General features: G+C 45.3%; 1 protein-coding gene across 3 annotated transcripts in view; it reads right to left on the bottom strand.

Moving 5' to 3' along the window:
* The window catches only part of CC2D2A (coiled-coil and C2 domain containing 2A), a 129,391-nt gene that overhangs the window by 98,662 nt on the left and 11,289 nt on the right, over window positions 1-19,440 (bottom strand). For all 3 annotated transcript variants that reach the window (XM_087864267.1, XM_045771419.2, XM_087864266.1), the window contains exons 5-6: window positions 1,049-1,137; window positions 611-712 (exon numbers count right to left, since the gene is read on the bottom strand). In XM_087864267.1, the coding sequence (XP_087720393.1) occupies window positions 611-712; window positions 1,049-1,137 (191 nt within the window). The remainder of the gene's footprint in view (window positions 1-610; window positions 713-1,048; window positions 1,138-19,440) is intronic.

Here is a 19,440-nt window from a genome sequence, read left to right on the forward strand (position 1 = left end):
CCTAAACCCGTTTCTCCAGGCCTGGTCCCTTCCTTTGTACGTGATTCTACAGGCACACATTGACATGTCCCTCCAGCACCTCAGACTCAAACAAAAATCCCTCCAGTGCATTCAAACCACCTCCCCAGCCTGTGGTCCACTGCTTTCCATGGCTTGTAGGAAACCACTGAGGCCCCTTCTAGGACATTCAAGGCCCCCACCATCCCACTCCTACCTCTCTCTGCTTCCCAGGAAGATCCACACATCCAGAAACGCTGACCCACAAGACAGACTGGGAATGAGAAAGAGCTGGAATCTGATCCCCACTCCTGCATGCATGCCTTGTGACCTGGGGATGGCCTCGCGGCCACTGTGAACCTCGCTTTGCGCATCTGTCAAATGTGTATGAAAACAATAGAACCCACCCCATTGGGGTGCTGGGATAATGACATATGAGAACATGGGCAAAACACCTGGCTTGAGCCGGACTCTATAAATAGCAGCTATGAAGATTATTGATAAGTGTTGAATGTCTCCTCTGAGCACAGCTCTGTTCTAGAAACTTTCGCTGGAAATGTTATATTCTGCTTCACTGTCTTTGATGGCAAAGTAGAGAAGGCCCATTTCTCACCTCCGTGCCAAATTCAGTCTCCAATTCTTTCTCCCTGGGACTTCGTAAGCGCCTGGGCCGAGGGGTGGGGATTTCCTGCAGCAACGTGCTTTCTGCTTTGGACTACAAAGTCAAACAGAGAATCACTGCTGGGTAGCGTCAGGAATGCTGCGAAAACCTCAGTTACCATCTTGGTAGAAAACAATCTGTAAAAACTACACACTGCACTTCTTTGAGAGAGAAGAGCAAGTGAAATGGTTAAGAAAAATGACGCTGAATACTTCTTAAGCATAATTCTCCACCTGTGCCAATGTTAAATACCACATTAATATTTAAAACAAGAAAAACAAATTTAACGACATTCAAACCCACACAGTTTTGAGCAGACAGAGCATTCTAGACGAGACCAGGGGAACGGCAATCAGCCACTGAGCAAAATATTCATGTGGTTTTTCTCACCCTTGCCGCTTGTAATTTCTCCCTCATGCGTTCCCTCATGGAAAATTCTGCAAAGCCTGTCCTGGAAGCTGAAGGAATTGGAGGTAAGCCTAAAAAAACACAGGAAAATTACTTTAAAACAACATTTTTTTTTCCAAAGGGAAGACGAGATTAAAAAATAACATGAGAATGTAATTTTATTTTGCAAAGTTAGAACTTTACATAAGCAAACATGAGATCATGCTGACAGCCGTCCATGTGACGTCCTCAGTGCATGTCTTGGCTTCTTTTGGACTGACAGGGCGAACCTCGTTCCGGCAAGGAGCGCCACATCGACTTAACCAAGAGTAAAACAAATGACATTTGACGGTTCAAGGCAGAGACACAGCAATTCCATTACCAGTGGGAAGAGACTTTCCAATTTGTTGAATTGAGAAACAGGCTCGTAGATGAACGGACGGCTAATGAGTTCGGGGTTCAGCTTTCAACAGCGTTGATCACTTCAATCAGAGAAACCTTTCTACAGGCCCAAGCCATTGCCCTAGGCGACATCATAGACGTGGCATGTATTTTGAACCTATTGTTAAATATATACGTAAATCTCATGAACCGTTGTACAGCTACGAGTGCGGGGAGGACACAGGTGTTACTACCACCAGGAATCTGGAAGACCTAGACTTTGAGGCCCCCGGGGTAAGTGAGTGGCTCTCCGATCGCATACCTGGGATGTGGAATGTTGGGGACTGTTCCTGGTTCTCTCGTTCCCAATGCTCTAAGCCAGAGTGTTCGGGAACAGAATGTTACCATGCTTGGAGCTGAAGTGCCGAACCGGCGCGGAGTAGGATATAAGACAGAGAAGGAGTTTGGGATTCAATTATGGGGAATCTCTGATGTCACACGAAGGAGCCTAGAACGTATTCTCCAAGCGTGGGGGAGTCCTGAAGTTGCAGGTATGGGGTGGTTGCGTGGAGAGAGGGAGTCAGTGGGAACAATCGCACAGAGGCCACAAGAGGGAAAGGACAACAGGACCCAGGGACCAGAGGGAGGTCATGAGGGTCTCACAACAGCACATCTTCCCAGCACTTGCTAGCATGCCAATCCTCAGGCCAGGCCCAGGCCCACTGACCCAGACGCTGGAGGGGCAGCCCGGCAGTCTAAGGGATTTAAACACACACTCAAGGTGGAGGACCCCTGGTTTAGAGAAAGAAGGAGGAGGTGATGATAGACGTCTGAGTTTTGACTGAGTTGGCACTGATGGGCCTTATTTGGTAGCAGGGTGTATCTGGGGTGCTGGCAGGACCTGGAAACATGTGCTTGTCCAGCACCCGGGGCTCTGCGCAAAGCCCATGACTGGAGGTAAAGGCCAAGCAAGCATGTCTACCGTGGCGGATGCTGGCGTGTGGAGAAAGCCTTTCCCGGGGCAGAGCATGAAGAAAGACGGGTTTCTGACACCTTCCATCAGCACTGTTGAGGGGAGGAGGGCTGGCCAGCGCAAGAAAAAGCGAGAGAAGATACTCTATTAGAAGGGAGAAGGAACAGCAGCAGGGAGAAGGAGGAGGAGGGATGGGCTGCAAAGCTCTCTGTTAGTCACAGATTGACGGCTCCTTCAGCATGGGCTTCGGGCAGAAGAGGTGAGGGTCCTGGGCTTCAAAGCTCATTTCTGCAGCCTGGCACTCGGTTTGTTAGGCTGTGTGACAGAAGGACAGAAAATCCTTCTTCCATCAGCCTCCAACCCTGGAACTCACTCCGTGCCTGAAAGGAGGCAGGAAGTAGTTACAGTAAAGATTGCGGTCTTGCGTGTGTGGGTTGAGGTTCAAATTCTTTAAGAGAATCTCCATCAGCGCAATGAAATGGCCTTTGACATTCTTTTTTAACTTGTTTAAAAAAAATGATGGAGCCTTACTTTCCATTTTACAGATCTCATCAGTATGGTAGATCCTACCCACTGTTCTGTGCACTTGGAGTCCCAAGACTGTACGGCAGTGGCCACAGTTTGAACTCAAATATTTGTCTGATTATTTGGTTAATACCTGTTCCCTCCCCCGGCTTCCACGGTCCCCAGCCACACAGGGCAGGCGCATGGCAAGCGTCATGAAGTGTGTGTGGTCCCCTGATCAGGGAATGAAAGGGCTTCTGGACTGGTGCTCGCCGACCTTGCTCTCAGGCTGGCCACCCACCTTGCCTCTGCCCTCAAAAGAAGGATGTTCGTGGTCGACGACAAGTGTCTTTAAACATGAAAATGCACCTGTTTATTTACTTCCCCTCCTTTTTTTAAAAAAAGAGAATCAGTTCTTCAAGTTTACTTAAAATAGCTGCCATCTATATATAGTTCACTAGAATAATTTTATGTATTTGTCTTTAAAAGAGAGACAAGATGTTTTATTCAACATGATCTCTTCTGAATAAAGAAAACGAAGTGGCTTCTCGACAATTGCTTTTTAAAACTTTGAAAGAGGGGCTCCTGGGTGGCTCGGTCCTGGGATTGAGCCCCATGTGGGGCTCCCTGCTCAGTGGGGAGCCTGCTTCTCCCCCTCCCTCTGTCCCTCCCCCTGCTCATGCTCGCGCTCTCTCTCTCAAATAAATAAATAAACAATTAAAAAAAAAACTTTGAAAGATTCTGAAATGGTAAAAAGTAGCTCTTGCTCGATATTTTGGAGTCCATGCTAGCCAAAGCCCTTTCGAGGGTGTGGAGATTTCCTCAGTCCGATCTGCACAACTCTCTGGGGAGGTCTCATTTTCCCAGACAGAATGTGACCCACTCAAGGGCAAAGACCGTGTTGGTGACCTTCGTACCTGGCACTTAGTAGCACTAAATCAGTGAAGGAAAACATACAAAGGAGGGCGTGAGGGAGATCATACAAACAAAAGAAATGTAATTCTCATTTGGGTGAAGCCAGATGATGATGACACAGTTTTTTTAAGATAACATGATGAACCATGTGTCCTCTCATTCACTCCCTTTAACATAATAACTGAGAGAGATTAGGTGCTTTCATTTTCATCTGGGTAGAATCATATAGCAGTGCTTCTTTAAACAACAAGAACTAAAATAACCCTAAGACATTGTTTCCCTTAATTTCGTGTCAGTTGCTTCACTACATTACTACTCTGCTATGTGATCCCAAACTGCGTCTATTTTTCCTGCCCCGGGGACCAGAGCCGACTTGCCAAACCAGAGGATGGCTGTGACCTCACAGTTACACACAGAGGCTCTTTGACAGAGCTGAGCTGACCTGGCATGAATGAAGTTTCTGCAGCGTCCAATGCGAAGGGTGTGAAGAAAATAATTTTAAAAATTAGGAAAGACTTGTTTTGGAGGCATGCAAGAACTTGCAGATAACGAGAGAATGGCCAAGATATTCCGTTAAAAAAAAAAAAAAATATATATATATATGACATCAATCGGTATGAAATAGGGATTTCCTTGGCAGGTAGTGTTTCTCGAGGACCAGCAGATGATGTCCTCACAATGCCGCTCCGACTTCCCAGGAAACCCACCCATCTCCACGCTGCAGCCTCGTGTTTGCAAATGCTTCTGGATCTTCTGTGCTATGTGTGCTTTACCCATCACTCATGCTCACGGTACCCCATCTCTCTCTCCTTACAGGCTTCACAAAACAGTGGACATTTTTCTCTTAACCACTTCTATTCAACCTGACCCCTCAGGAACCACAACCACTTTCTAGGAAGATAGGCACTGCATTTGGAAATAATGTTGTAGTCTTCTCATCCGTCCCCAAGTCAATGTGATCTTGTTTTTATGGAGAAGTTTCTACGGTTTCTCCTCCACTGTCTGGAAGTCCTCCCCTCTTCCCTTACTGGTGCCAAGAGACTCCCGTCCTTCTTGCAGGGCGTTGTTCTGTGACTCTCACTGCTGAGACCTGAGCTCTCTGTCTACCACGGGGTATTACCAGGACTTTCCAAGGACTTGACATAAAATCAGAAATGGGGTTTTTGGGTTTGGGTTTGGATTTGAATTGGTATCATCTGGATTCACATAGAACAGGTGAGCATAACGATGATTGTGCAGTGACCTCCCTCTTCTGCCCATCTTCTCTAGTGAAATAATACACTTCTAAGTGTTTTTATTTATTTTACTTCTTATGAAGAATAAATATTTACCAAATCCTATAGTACCTTTATGTTTTCATCAGTTGGGCACTATTGATAATTGTGATAATAGTGTGATCAAAAATTCAGTTTGTTAATATGGTGAGTAATGAAAGACTTTTCAGCATAGAAACAGGTTACCTAAAATTCTTGGAGGGGGGAGCGGAATGAAGGAGTTTAAGAAGAAAAGGGAATGGTATCAAATTTCCAACTGTGCGGGGAGAGCTTGTTGCTGATTTTTGAAGGAGGTGACAGGGGTGCCATTTAGGTTCCTTTGGATAATTTCAAGAGTGTTATAACATTTTTATTTTAAAACATTAATATTTATATTAATATACTTATATTTTGTTAATATTTGTATACTTATGTCATCAATAAAGTATTTAAATTTTTTATGGTAACACATATAGGATAATTTTTTTTAAAGATTTTATTTATTTGAGAGAGAGAGATAGCGAGAGAGGGCACGAGTGAGGAGGAGAGGGAGAGGGAGAAGCAGACTACCCGCTGAGCAGGGAGCCCAACACGGGGCTCGATCTCAGCACCCTGGTATTGTGTCCTGAGCTGAAGGCAGACACTTCACCACCCAGGCACCCCCATAGAGCATAATTCTTACAGGGACAGTGGATAATAGGGTGGGGAAAACACTCGCCTGAACTGCTTTTTAATTCCTGCCTCTTCTCTCCCCCAAGTAAATAATACCCCCCCACACACCCCCTGTTACAAAATTCCTGGATAGAATATAAATACGGAGTTGGGGGGTAGGGAGAGCATGGGACAGAAGACAGCTTGACTCCAGTAGGAAAAACTGGAGGGGAACAGAGGCCATATCCTACCGGCTTGAGGAGGAAAATGTGATGAGGTGGGCAATCCGTCCAACTGTCCCCAACATCTAACCGACTTTACATGGACCTAAGAAAATGGAATGTCCTTTCAGCCACTGTAGGACGTCCTCAGCTGTCAGCAGGAAAACCCCAGCACAACGCAAGGGCCTCAGGTTCGTGGTGGTTGTCACCATGATGTAAGAATGTGATTATTTTCTTCTATTTCCCTCTCCTGATTTTCTACATTTTATCCAGCAGAGTAGAATCCCTTGTGCAGATTTTAGTACATAAAATGAAAGTCAAAATAGGCTGAGGACTGCAGGCTCTGCCCTGGGTTTTGAGCCTCAGCACTGCTCATAGCTCACATCTGCTCAGGGGTCTGGAGGGTTTTCTGTGGTCACCTTCTTCTTTTCTGCTTCTTTATTTCATAGTCTCGTTAACATTGCATTTTATGTTAACTGAAAACACGGGGCCCTGATTTTGGCGCACGTCTCCTCCTCACTCAGGGATGCCTCGACCCGAGATCTGGCTCTGCCCGTTACCCCTTCCTGCATCTCTGTGTGTCAGCACACCTCCCAGGCTTGGGGATTGGTTAGGGCTGAACGCTTTGGTCCCCCCAGCATTCATATGTTGAAGCTCTCAACCCCATCCACGTGATGGTATCTGGAAGTGAAGACTATGGCAGGTAATTAGGTCTAGGTGAGGTCAATGAGGGTGGGGCTCCCATGATGGGATTTGTGTCGTCCTAAGAGAAGAAAGCCCAGAACCATAGCTGTCTGTCTTTCCACCCTGTGAGGATACAGTGAGAAGATGGCCATCTGCTAGTCAGGCAGAGAGCTCTTACTAGGAACCAAGTAATTCTGGGCTTTGGTCTTGGACTCCCCATCTTCCAGAACCGCAAGAAAGCACGTGAGCCACAAGTCCACGGTATTTCATGATAGCAGCTGGAGCCGGCGGAGATAGGAATCATCAGCTTGTGCCAGACTGGGCCTGGCCGGCCCGGCCTTCTGTCCCTATACTCCAGGTGGTGGGACAGGGCAAGGGGGCTTCAGACAGGCCTGAGATTCTGCAAGGGGGCTTCACAGATAGATTAGCCATGACAGTTCTGCCTGCGGTTGAGCCTTCCACACTGCCTTGGGCAGAGTGGGAAAAACCACAAACCTCATTCAGGACGGTGAGGGACTGCAGGAGAGAAGCCAGGGTGACCAAGTGGTCTCCGAACAAGCTTTGTGAACTTCCAAGAGGGGAAATGACACGTAAAGCGTCTGAACTTGGAGTGTTTTTGCAGGCGTGACTCTCTGTCAGGTTGCTAGCATTCTACAAAACCCAATTTTGGACATCCTAGATTAGAGAATCTCTTCTCCAGTTTTCAAGCATTCAACCGACAAATATGTATTGAGCACCCATGGTGCGTGCAAGGCACGAAGGATGGAACAGTGAAGAAAACCAACAAACCCTCCTCTTCATGGAGTATGTTTTCTGGCAGGGAAGAGAGACCACCAACAGGTAGAGTATTTAATATGTCAGGTAGTAATAGGTGGTGTGAAGACAAATAAAACAGGATCGGGGATAAGGAGGACCGGGGCGGGGGGGGGGGGTGTACTGCAGTGTTGGGCTGAGTGGCCAAGCAAGGGCTTCAAGGTGACATTGAACAGGTGAAGGAAATGAGAGATCAAGCCACGTGGATGGCTGGGGGATGAGCATTTTAGTTATAAGTAATATATGGGGCAAAGACTCTGAGACAGGGCCATACCTAATGTAGGACCAGAGCAGAAAGGGGAAGTGTAAGGGGTGGGAGATGAAAATACCAGGGTATCAGGTCATAGAGATAAAGGGGAACAAACCGTGTAGGTCATCCTACACAATTCGGCTGAAACTCTGTGTCAGGTGAGCACCACTGGGGGGAGTGACATGACCTGATTTTCCTAAGACCATTCTGGCTGCGGGGGTGAGAACAGAAGCCAGGGCGTCAGCTGGGAGGCTGTGCGATGTTCCAGATGGGCGTTGAAGGTGGTTTGGATCAGGAGAGGAGTGGGGGGAAGTAGTGGGAAATAGGCCTATTTTAGGTCTGTTCTGAAGGTAGAGCAAACAGGACTTTTGTGGATATATGGATGGGGGCAGATAAAGGCAGGAGTTAAGGATGACCCAAGCAACAGAGGAAATGAAACGTGTGTTTAGTGAGATTGGAAGATCATAGGACAAACAAGGTGGGAAGAGGAGACCAGGAGCTTCAGCAGAGTGAAATTTGAGGTGTCTCAGAATAGATCACAGACCTAACTAAATCTGAGACCTAAAAGCATAAAACTTAAGAAGAAAATATAGGAGAAAAACTTCATGAACTTGGGTTAGGCAAGGAATTTTTCAATATAATCCTCAAAGCACGATCCGTAATAGAAAAAAAGTGATGCCCTTGACTTCATCAAAGTTAAAACTTTTTGTACTGCAAAAGACATGATTAAGAAAATGAAAAGATAAGACATTTACTCAGAGAAAATATCTGCGAATTATTGATCTGATGAAGTACTTGTATGCAGAATATATAGAGAACTCTTACACTCCGTGCTAGGACAAAGAATCCAGTTAATAATGAGCAAACATTGAAATAGACATTTTACTAAGAGTATACACAAATGGCTAATAAGCATATGAAAAAATACTCACTATCATTAATCATTGGGGAAATAAAAGGTAAAAGCACACCAAGGTACCATTATACGCCTTATAAAGACCCTAATTAAAGACTGATCATACCAAGTGTGGACAGTTCTCATAAACTGTCAGTACGACAGTAAATTGACATAGCCACTTTGTAAAACAGGTTGGTAGTTTCTTATAAAGTTAAAAATAAATGTACCGTATGACCCAGACATTCTATTACTTCCCAAAAGAATTGAAAACAGACATTCATGCAAAGACATGCTGCAAAGACGCTTACCAGCATCATTCATAATAGCCCCAAGCTGAAAATAATCCAAATGTCCATCAGCAGGTGAATGAATAAGTAAAATGTGGTACATCCATACAATGGAATACAATTCAGCAATAAAAAGGAACAAAATGTGGACAGATGCCATAACATTTATGAATCCCAAAAAACATTATGCTAAGTGAAAGAAGTCAGACACAAAACACTACATACTGTATGAATCTGTTTGCAGGAAATGTCTAGAAAAGGCATATTTGTAAAGATATAAAACAAACCAGTGTTTGTCTAGGGCTGGTGGGAGTCAGGATTAACCGTAAATAAGCACAAAGGAACTTTCTGGGGTGATGAAATGTTCTAAAACTGGACTGTGGTGATGGTGGCACAAATCTCTACATCCACCGAAAATCATTGAGTTGTCTACTTACAGTGGGAGAATTTTATGTTATGCAAATTATACTTCAATAAGGGTCTTAAAAATACGAGTTGCCTCATTAGACATGCAAACAAAGATATTGGGTAGAAGGCTGCCGCCCATTTAGTCTGAAGGAGCCCTGGGCTGGAGATAAGCATTTGGGACTGGTCAGTTATACACATGATATGTATACTTTAGGACTTTGAGTCTTGAGATGACCAAGAGAATGAGGATTGATGAAGAAAAGAGGGCCAGGTCCTGAGCCTGGGCGCTCCGACATCTAGAGGTTGGGCATGTTAAGAACTAGCAAGGACACTGAGAGATCAGCCAGAAGCGAGGATTGCTGGAAGCCAAGGGCGAAGGGAGGAGGCAGCGGTGAGCTATGCCAAGTGCTGCTGAAAGTCAGTAAGGGAAAGACTAGGAACTGACCAGTGAATTAGGCGAATGGGCAGTTCACTGGCCACCTCCACAAGAGCAGTGCTGATGGGGAGTGGACACGTGAGTTAGATTGGAATAGGTTCAAGACTGGAGATGAACGGGGCGGGGGGGGGGGGAGGAGATGATTCTGGAGCAATTTCACTTAAAGGAGTCTTTTGGAAAATGCCTTTCCTGACAATGAACCATCATGCTGGGTATGTTTCGTACTTGTTGTACTCTTACCATATGGTCAGTGAGGTGGGGCCACAAGAGACAGAGGAGAGGCTCAGGAAACAGACTCCCAAGTTCTAGAACCAGGAGGTCATGCAGGGTCACATGGTAAAATACCAAGGTGGTCAGGAGGCAGAAGATGGGAGAGAGGTGAGACCTTAGGCCATGGCCTTTACTGGGCTGTCTCAGGGAAAGGCAAGGCAGGGTAAACAGCTTAGGCCTGGGTAGCTGAATTATTCTGGGGGGGGGGGGGGCTCTAAGCTATAATGGCGTCTCTAGTTGTCTGGTACCTGACCCTGTGATGATGCCGGCTGAGCAATATTGCTCCCTACGGTGGTCCCCACCAGAAAGATGTGGGCTCTGGATTGGTCAGTGTGCTTCTCAAAGGCACACTCCACTCTGAGCCCTTTGCCATCTCTGGGAATTGGCTCGAATCTCCTCCACCCAGAAAGGTTGTATTTTTGTTTTTTCAAGATGTCAAACCTCGTAATATCCAGAAAAAAATTTACAGAATACAATGTACGATTTATTCAGACTTGTTTTAGTGCTTTAATTTAGTCCTCTCAGTACTGTGTGAGGTAGCGGACGCCAGCGCTGGTGAACTTTTTGACCTTTCCTACATTCCCCAGCATGCACGCTCTGACTAGAATGTTCTTTCCCTTCTCCAGCTGCCAGACTCCAAGGTAACTCCCAAGACCCAGCTTTTTTGGGGCAGTCTCCTCTGAGTCCCATACTGTCCTTTGTGACATTTCTTTCCTGGGTCAGTCTGTCCAGGGCTTGATGACTTTTAAAAAGTAAGCCTGAAACGAATTGTCTACTTCATGTTTGCATCAGATTTCGCCAGATTCCCAACTTTCTCTTCCATCAATACTGAGAAATTGGCTCTGAAATGATTCTTTAATCAGAGAAACTAACACGAATGAATGGAAAACAGATGTCAGTAATGAGGAAATTTATGTTCATAAGAAACTACTTAACATTTGATAGTTACTCCCTTAAGAGATGGTGCAAGTTGGAATCATGGGGGAAATGTGTGTACTTCTTCTCTAGCTGTTTATTTGATTTGGAGCTGGTACCTGCTCAGAGAAACGCTTTCTTTATTTGGAATGTCATGACAGTATGTATGTTTGAACAGCAGATTAGGAGCCAAAGCTTTCACTGCATGATTTATGCTGCTGTTAATCAGGGAGGTGGCCCTTCCGAGCATGTGACTAGGGCGGTGGGGGAGGCCATAGAAACCGTATGCTGGTATCTGGGAATCTCAATCCAGTCTGACTTTCACACCCCTTGGAGGCCTGTAGGAATGCAATAGTGTAGAGACACTTGTAGGTTCAAGGTAAGGAGCTGGGGTGCTGGCACTAAGGGGAGGCCAGACCCATGAGAGGTTTGGGAAGTAAATGGAAGGAGGAGTCAAAGATCTGGGTCCAGGAGAGCAGGCCTGGTTGGAAGGATGTGGCGGGCGTGGTAAGTAAGCATACCTAAGCCAGAGCGTGGCCGTGTGCAAAAAAGCAGAGAGGCCAGTTTGAGACATGTGTTCACTCGGTAAGCATCGTTGAGTGCCATCTGGGTATGAGCCCTGTGCTTAGCAGACCTGAACGTCAGTGTCTATGTTCAAGAATTTCTAGTCCAGTAGAGAGGGGAGGCTGTGCACCAAAAAAAAGATGACTTCAGACACTCGCATGGCATAGGAGCCGTGAAGCACAGAGGAGGCCTACTCAGCCCACACTAGGGCATGGGGGGAAACTTTCCAAAGGAGGTGGTATATATGCTGATTTTTGAAAGGTAAGTAGCAAGGCTAAGATAAACCAATAAACAAATCCCCCTAAAATAGAGAAGGGGTTAGTGTAGGTAGGGAGAGTAAGGTAGGTGATTCACCCAAATGACACTCTTTTGCAGAAAAAAATGAGGCACAGCCAGAGTGACCATCTTGTGAAGGCTCTAAGCTGGCTCTGTGCCCCGTGTGAAGAGTGCTCTGGGGGCCTGGGAGCCACCGTGGACAGCGCTGCTGGCAGCACTGCTATTGCCCCTTCCGTGGGCAACTGCAAACCCTTAGCTTTAAAGACCGGTCAGGGTTGCGATTTGTGTCAAATGATGCCATTTTTGCAGCAATTAAGAGCACGGAGGGCTACAGGCTGGCTCTCCCACCTCTGGTGGGTAGTTCTTTCTGAACATAGTTTCCTAGCCAATGACACAATGCCCCATGATGGTGCTGTTCTGAGAATTACATGATGTAATGCATGGAGTGACCTTAGCACTCAGGAGAGGTCATTATTTTTGTTAGTTATTTGGCAACGAGTTCTTCTTTTGGCCGGAGAAGACCACTGTGTATGTGCCAGCCCCTCCCCAGGTGCTTTCTGTGTATCATCTGATCTCATTGTTGCAACTGCTGTATTACGTGGAGACTTTTATGATCCCCATTGTATAAATGAGGCTCCTGTGGCTTGGGAAGATTAAGTTATTGCTCAAGGTCCCATGACCGAAAGCACGAACAGTAGTAGTGAGTCTGATTGCAGTTTCTATCAGCTTCAAGGAATGTTTGCTGGCTTGCCATGTTGATTTCTCTTAATATATTGGCAACGTAATGGGATGTGGCAAGGAAAGAGAATGAGCAGTCTTGATCGAAATCATATGAGAAAGCTTGCTACCTGGCTCAGAATGTGCTCTGAAGCTCTCAGAGTTCAAGACTGTCAAATTTTATCATCTGTCTGTCCACCCTGCCTATTACCTATCTATCTATCTATCTATCTATCTATCTATCTATCTATCTATCTATCTATCTATCATCTATCTACCTATCATCTATCTATCTATCTATCTAACTATCTATCTATCTATCATCTATCTATCTATCAATCATCTATCTATCTATCATCTATCTATCATCTATCTATCTATCTATCTATCTATCTATCTATCTATCTATCTATCTATATCTATCTATCTATCTATCTATCTATCTATCTATCTATCTATTATCTATCTATCTATCTATCTATCTATCTATCTATCTATCTATCATCTATCTATCTATCTTGGCCAGGTGATGTGGGGGATGCCTCAGGTAAACCACTAATTGCTTAGGGAAGAAAATAAAATGGAATTATGTGAGCTTAAAAAGTCCTGTAGCATTGCTAACATAAATTGTCTTGGTGGGGCTAGAGAAACTACTGAGTCTGAGGTCTTGCCCAGGGAAATATCAACAGTATTTATAAATTCGTCATGAAAGAGAGCTTCATGATCCACTTACACAAAGTGTGAGCCCAGCCCAGGCTGGGGGGTTGGCAGGATGGTTCAATATATGAAAATCAATTGACGTAATGCCCTTTGGCAACAGAGCTCAGGACGAAAACTACATGATCATTTCAACTGATGCAAAAAAAAAAAAAAAAAAAAGCATTTGGCAAGATTCATCACCCTTTTATGATAAAAAAACACTCAACAAAATAGGGATAGAAGGCAACTACCTCAACATAGTAGAGGCCAGATATGAAAGCCCACAACTAACATCATGCTCAGTGATCAATAACTGAAAGTATCTCCTCTAAGATCAGAAGCAAGGCAAGGATGCCTCCCCTCACCACTTCTATTCAACATGGCATTGGAAGTCCCAGCCAGAGCAGTTAGGCAAGTGCTACAGACTGAATGTTTGTGTCCTCCCCAAATTCTTATATTATAACTTAACTCCCTGTGTGAGGGTTGGAACTAAGGCCTTGGGGAGGTAGTTAGGTCATGCGGGTTTCCCCTTACAAGGAGGCACTAGCTCCCTTGCACCTCCCACCATGTGAGGGCACAGCAAGAGGACAGCCGTCCGTGAACCAGGAAGGGGGGATGCCTCACGAGACATCAAATCTGCCAGCGCCTTGATTTTGAACTTTCCAGCCTCCAGAACTATGAGAAATACATTTCTGTTCTATTAAGTCACCCAGTCTATGGTATTCTGTTATAGCAGCCCAGGCATACTAGGACAGCAAGAAAAGAAAGCTGCAAAAAGCATCCTAATTGGAAAAGAAGATGTAAAACGATCTCTGTTTGCAGATGACACGGTCTTACATATAGAAAGCCCTGAAGATTCTACACAAAAACACTGTTCAGCCAAGTTGCAGGATACACAGTCGACATGCAAAAATCACTTGCATTTCTATGCACTAACAGCAAAAAAATCTAAAAAGGAAATTAAGAAAACAATTCCATTTAGAATAGCATGAAAAAGAATAAGATATTTAAGAATAAGCTTCGCCAAGGAGGCAAAAGACTTGTACACTTCTGCAAGACATCGCGGAAAGAAATTAAAGGCACAAATAAATGGGAAGATACCTCATGTTCATGGATTGGAAAAGTAAATATTGTTAAAATGTCAGTACTACCCAAGGTGATCTACAGATTTAATGCAATCTCTATTGAAATCTTACAGGCATTTTTTCACAGAAATAGAGAAATTAATCCTTATTCATATGAAATATTAAGGGACCCTGAAATAGCCAAAACAATTTTGAAAAAGAAGACCAGAGTTGGAAGTCTCACACTCCCTGGTTTCAAAACATATCACAAAGCTACAGTAATCAAAACAGTGTGGTCCTGGCATAAAGACAGACACACAGATCAATGGAATAGGTAGAGAACCCAGCAATTAGGCCTTGCACACATGGTCAAATGATCGTCCACAAGGGTGCCAAGACACTCAATGGGAAAAGAACCATTGCCTCCACAAAGGTGTTGGGAAACGGGCAATTCATATGCAAAGAGTAAACTTGGACCGTTACCTTACACCATATAAAAAATAACCCAAAATGGATTAAAGACCTAAATTTAAGACCTAAAATTATAAAACTCCTAGAAGAAAACATAGAGGAAATACTTCATGACAATGAATTTGGCAATGATTTACGAGCTAAGTCACCAAAAGCACAAGCAATAAAAGCAAAAGCAGACAAATGGGACTACCCCAAACTTAAAAGCTGTTGTGCATCAAAGGACACAATCAATGGAGCGAAAATGCAAACTGTGGAATGGGAGAAAAAATTTGCAAATCACACATCTGATAAGGGTTATTATACAGAATATATATAAAGTATGCCCGTAACTCAACAACAACCAAAACAAAGAACTTAACCAGAAAATGGAAAAGGATAGACATTTCTCCCCAGCATGATACACAAATGGTCAACAAGCCCAGGAAAAGCTGCTCAACATCACTCCCCATTAGAGAAATGCAAATCAAAACCACAATGAGCGATCAGCTCACATCCACTAAGAGGACAAGTGTAGAAACAAAACAAACAGAAAATAACAAGCGCTGGTGAGGAGGTAGAGAAACTGGAAACTTTGTGCAGTGTTGGTGGAAATACAAAACGATGCACCCACTGTGTAAAAGCATGCCGGTTCCTCAAAATAGGAAGCCTAGAACTCCTGTATGAACCAGCAGTCTCACCTCTTGCCATATATCCAAAAGAACTGAAAGCAGGAGCTTGAAGACATATTTGCACATTCGTGTTGATACAATGTAATTCGCAATAGCCAAGGGGTAGAAGCAACTCAAATGTCCAGGAAGGATGAATGTATCAGCAGGATGTGATATCTACATACAAGGAGGTATGATTTAGCTTTCAAAACTAACAGATTCCTGTCACATGCTACAATGTGGATGAACCTTGAAGACATAATGCTAAGTGAAATGAGCCAGTCACAAAGACAAATACCATATGGTTTTACTTATATGGGGGTACCGAAAATAGTCAAATTCATTGCAATGGAAAGAGAATAAGGTTGTCAAGGGCCGAAGGGAGGAGAAACGGGGAGTTAGTGTTTAATAGGTATAGAGTTTCAGTTTTGCAAGGAGGAAGAGTTCCAGAGATCTGTTGCACAACTATATGAACAGAGTGATCTCTACTGAAGTGTATATTTAGAAATGATTAAGACGTGTTGGGGTGCCTGGGTGGCTTAGTCGGTTATGGGTCTGACTCTTGATTTTGGCTCAGGTCATGATCTGAGGGTCATGAGATCGAGCCCCGCATCAGGCTTCACGCTGGGCATGGAGCCTGCTTAAGATTCTCTCTCTCCCTCCCATTCTGCCCCTCCCCCAACTCCTGTGCACACACAATGGTTCTTGGGTGTGCTCTCTCTCTCTCTTCCTCAAAAAAAAAAAAAAAAAAAGATTAAGATGGCAAATTTCATGTGTTTTTTTTTTACCACAATAAAAAATAAAAAATATATATATACTGGCAAAGACAAAAAAAAAAGGCAAAAAGAGAAAAAGGATACTTAAACATGGCAAAATCTTGTTAATCCTTGAATCTGGTGCTGGGCATATGAGGTTCACTGGATTTTTTTTTCTTTTAAAAGTAAGCATTATACCCAACATGAAGCTTGTACTCACAACCCTAAGATCAAGAGTCACGTGCTCCACCAACCGAGCCGAATGGGCTCCCTGGTTCCCTGGATTTTATTTAATTCTGCACACGTTCGAATTTTCATAATGAGAAACAGAGGCCCCAGAAGCTATTACGTTTACGATCTTAAGGTCTTGGCACTTGCCTTGGCGACATTTGATTTCCTTTGAGAATATCAAAAGCTATTTTGATAACTTGACACGTAAAGCCTTAATGGATGGGATAAAAAATTGTGAGCGGAGGAAATAAATTTGTATTTCCTGTTTTGTTTGGAAAATATAATAAAAGGGGTCGAGGAGAAAATGTGCCTGAGGGTTGGAAACTCCTCTCTCCCAAAAGCAGCCAGCCTACCTGAACTCACTGGAGAGCCCTGTGCCCCAGTCCCTGTTCCTCCGGCCTAGCAGAGCAAGGACATGGGGGATGGAGAGGAAGATACTCTCTTATCACTGTCACCTCCTCAACCCGCTGCTTCTCCCACAAGCCTGCAAAATCTGAGAGGACAGGGCTTTCAGTGGTGGTTATTCCCCAGGGCAGACTGTCCGTCCAACAAATGTCACTGAGTGTCTACCCTGGCCCAAGTATTGCTCTGGGCACTGGGGTTGGGGTCAGCTGGGAACGGAGAAGACTCAGTCCTGCTCTCGGGGATAGTCAGCAAACAGTTGCCTGGAGGATGCCAGGGGCTGATGCATGCTCTAGAGGAAGATGGGGTTGGGGGGTTGGCGGGGGCTAGGGGAGACAGAATAGGTGAGGAGGTGGGAAAGTGCTCTTTTAGACAGACGTTGAGCAGAGGCCTCCCCCGACCTCCAGACCCCAATATCCATCTCTATTGGATACCCAGCGGGCATCCCAAACTTTGCAAGCCCTTTGCTGATTTTACCCCAAACCCATTCTTTCTACCGTCTCCCCCTCTCTGTCAATGGCAACCCGGTTTTCCCAGTTGCTCGAGTTACAAAGCTGACATCATCCGTCCTGCGTTCAAAACTCCTCTTCCATTCAGCCAGAAACCCTGCTGCTTCTACCTTCCAGATGCCCCAAGTCCCACCCCTTCTTTCCACCTCTTCCAGTGCCACCTTGGTCCCAGTCGCCACCACTTGGGTTTCGCCCTCACTCTTCACTTCATCTCTGTGTTCTGTTCTCGCACCTTCCAGGGTCAACTCCATAACACAGCAGCTTTCAGCCTTAGCTGGAGCAGACCCTCCCACGGCCCTCATATCACCCGGACTGAAAGTGTAGGGGCCCACAGGCTCCTCCCTTCTGGTGTCATTTCCTATTTTTCCTCCTTGCTCACTCGGTCATCCACACTGGCATCCTTACTGCGTCTTAACCATACCAAGCACACTCTTGAATTAAGAGCACTTTTCTCAGGGCACTTGGGTGGCTCAGTCAGTTAAGCATCTGCCTCTGGTTCCATCTCCATCATGTCTAACTCACATTCTCTTTTTCCCTCCCGCCCCCCAACTGGAATATAAACTCTGTGGAGGTATTAAGGCATCTATTCTTGTCCCTATTTTGCAAATAAAGAAACTGAAGTTTAGGGAGATGCAGGAAATTGTCCAAGCGAGTAAGAAAGGGACAGGTAGAGATTGGTACGCACATTTGTCTGACCCCAAAGACCATGGTCTTCACTTCTACCACTCCCTGGCCTTTCTGCCTCAAGCTTAGGGAAGAAGACATGGGTGGAGAGCTTTCCTCGAGTGGCCAGCAGAGCCTGGGATGCTTAGGCGGTCACGAGGCATTCTGAGGTCAGCAAGCAGTCCAGGGGGTGGGGACACATGGGACAGGTGCAGAACCACCAGCGGAAGGGGCCAGAGTGCACAGGGTCTCGGGACCCAGAACAAAGCAGGAGTGTTGGTTTTATGTGATGCCCACCACAGATTTCCGAGTAGGAAAGTGATATACAGAGTTTTAAAGAAAGATGAATGTGGCGGTTTAAAAATCCGTCCACAAATTTCTCCGACAGACACCTCTCTTTAAAGGGAGAAGCCTGATGTCCCTCCCCTTGATGGTGGGCGGGACTCAGTGCAGCACTTGGCCCGAATGGTGGGGGTACGTGATTTCCCAGGCTCGGCTGCCTCCACGAGTTGCTGGGGTGCAGGGTTTGCTGCCCACATTGTGTGTTTCCAAGCTGTCTGTCTGGATTCTTCTCCCAACGCTCCTTCGCGACTCCTGCACACCCTCCCGCCTGCACTCCTCTGTCAATCCGCTGTGCCCCTGGCCCTGCCTTAGCCCAGAGCCCTTGCTGTGTCTCTCACAGCTCTCGTCAACCCTTGTCCCTCGTCTGTGTGTTGCTCAAGTGCGTGCTGGCATTGTGAATGACATCTGTCCTGCGATCTTGACCCCATGGCTGGCTTTCTGCTGGTTTTGACCTCTCATTTCTGATGCATGCCTGGCCCCCCAGGCTTCTTACCCACCAGGTGCCCCAGCTCACTCCCAGGACTGTTTCCTTTACCTCTTGGCCTGCCAGTGCTGCCAAGCTAGCAACAGCGTTAGCTCCACCCAGGGATGTCCAGATACCCGCTCGTAACGACCTTGTTCAGGCAGGAAATCTTGGCTTTGTGTTGTTCCCCTCTTCTCCAAAGCAGAAAGAGTGTCTTTAAAAAATTTTCACTTTTGGACTAATGCAAAATCCAAAAGTCTCTTAGCTCTAGAACAGCTGGGTCCCTGTGTGGTTGTCTGTGTAATACACTAGTACGTACCATTTGAGTATTTGTAACAGTGCAGCCTACTTAACACACTCCTACACCTTTTTCATTTCACCCTCACTACCACTCCCATGGTGATAGTAAATAGTAATTCTTCCATTTTAGGAATAAGGAATGAATCGACTTTTTATTAAGAGTCTTATTAGGGGCGCCTGGGGGGCTCAGTCGGTTAAATGTCTGCCTTCAGCTCAGGTCATGATCTCAGGGTTCTGGGATCAAGTACCATGTTGGGCTCCCTGCTCAGAGGGGAGTCTGCTTCTCCCTCTCTCCACTCATGCTCTCTCTGTGTCTCTCTCAAATAAATAAATTTTTTTTTTAAGAAACGAGTCTTATTATTGGCCAACCCAATAATGGGTTGGGTTTGGGTTTGGGCCAAACCCAAAAACAAATGACATTTGTTTCCCT

Source organism: Ursus americanus, chromosome 8, assembly GCF_024610735.1.
Source record: "Ursus americanus isolate L20-20 chromosome 8, mUrsAme1.1.p, whole genome shotgun sequence".
NCBI classification, from domain to species: Eukaryota; Metazoa; Chordata; class Mammalia; order Carnivora; family Ursidae; genus Ursus; species Ursus americanus.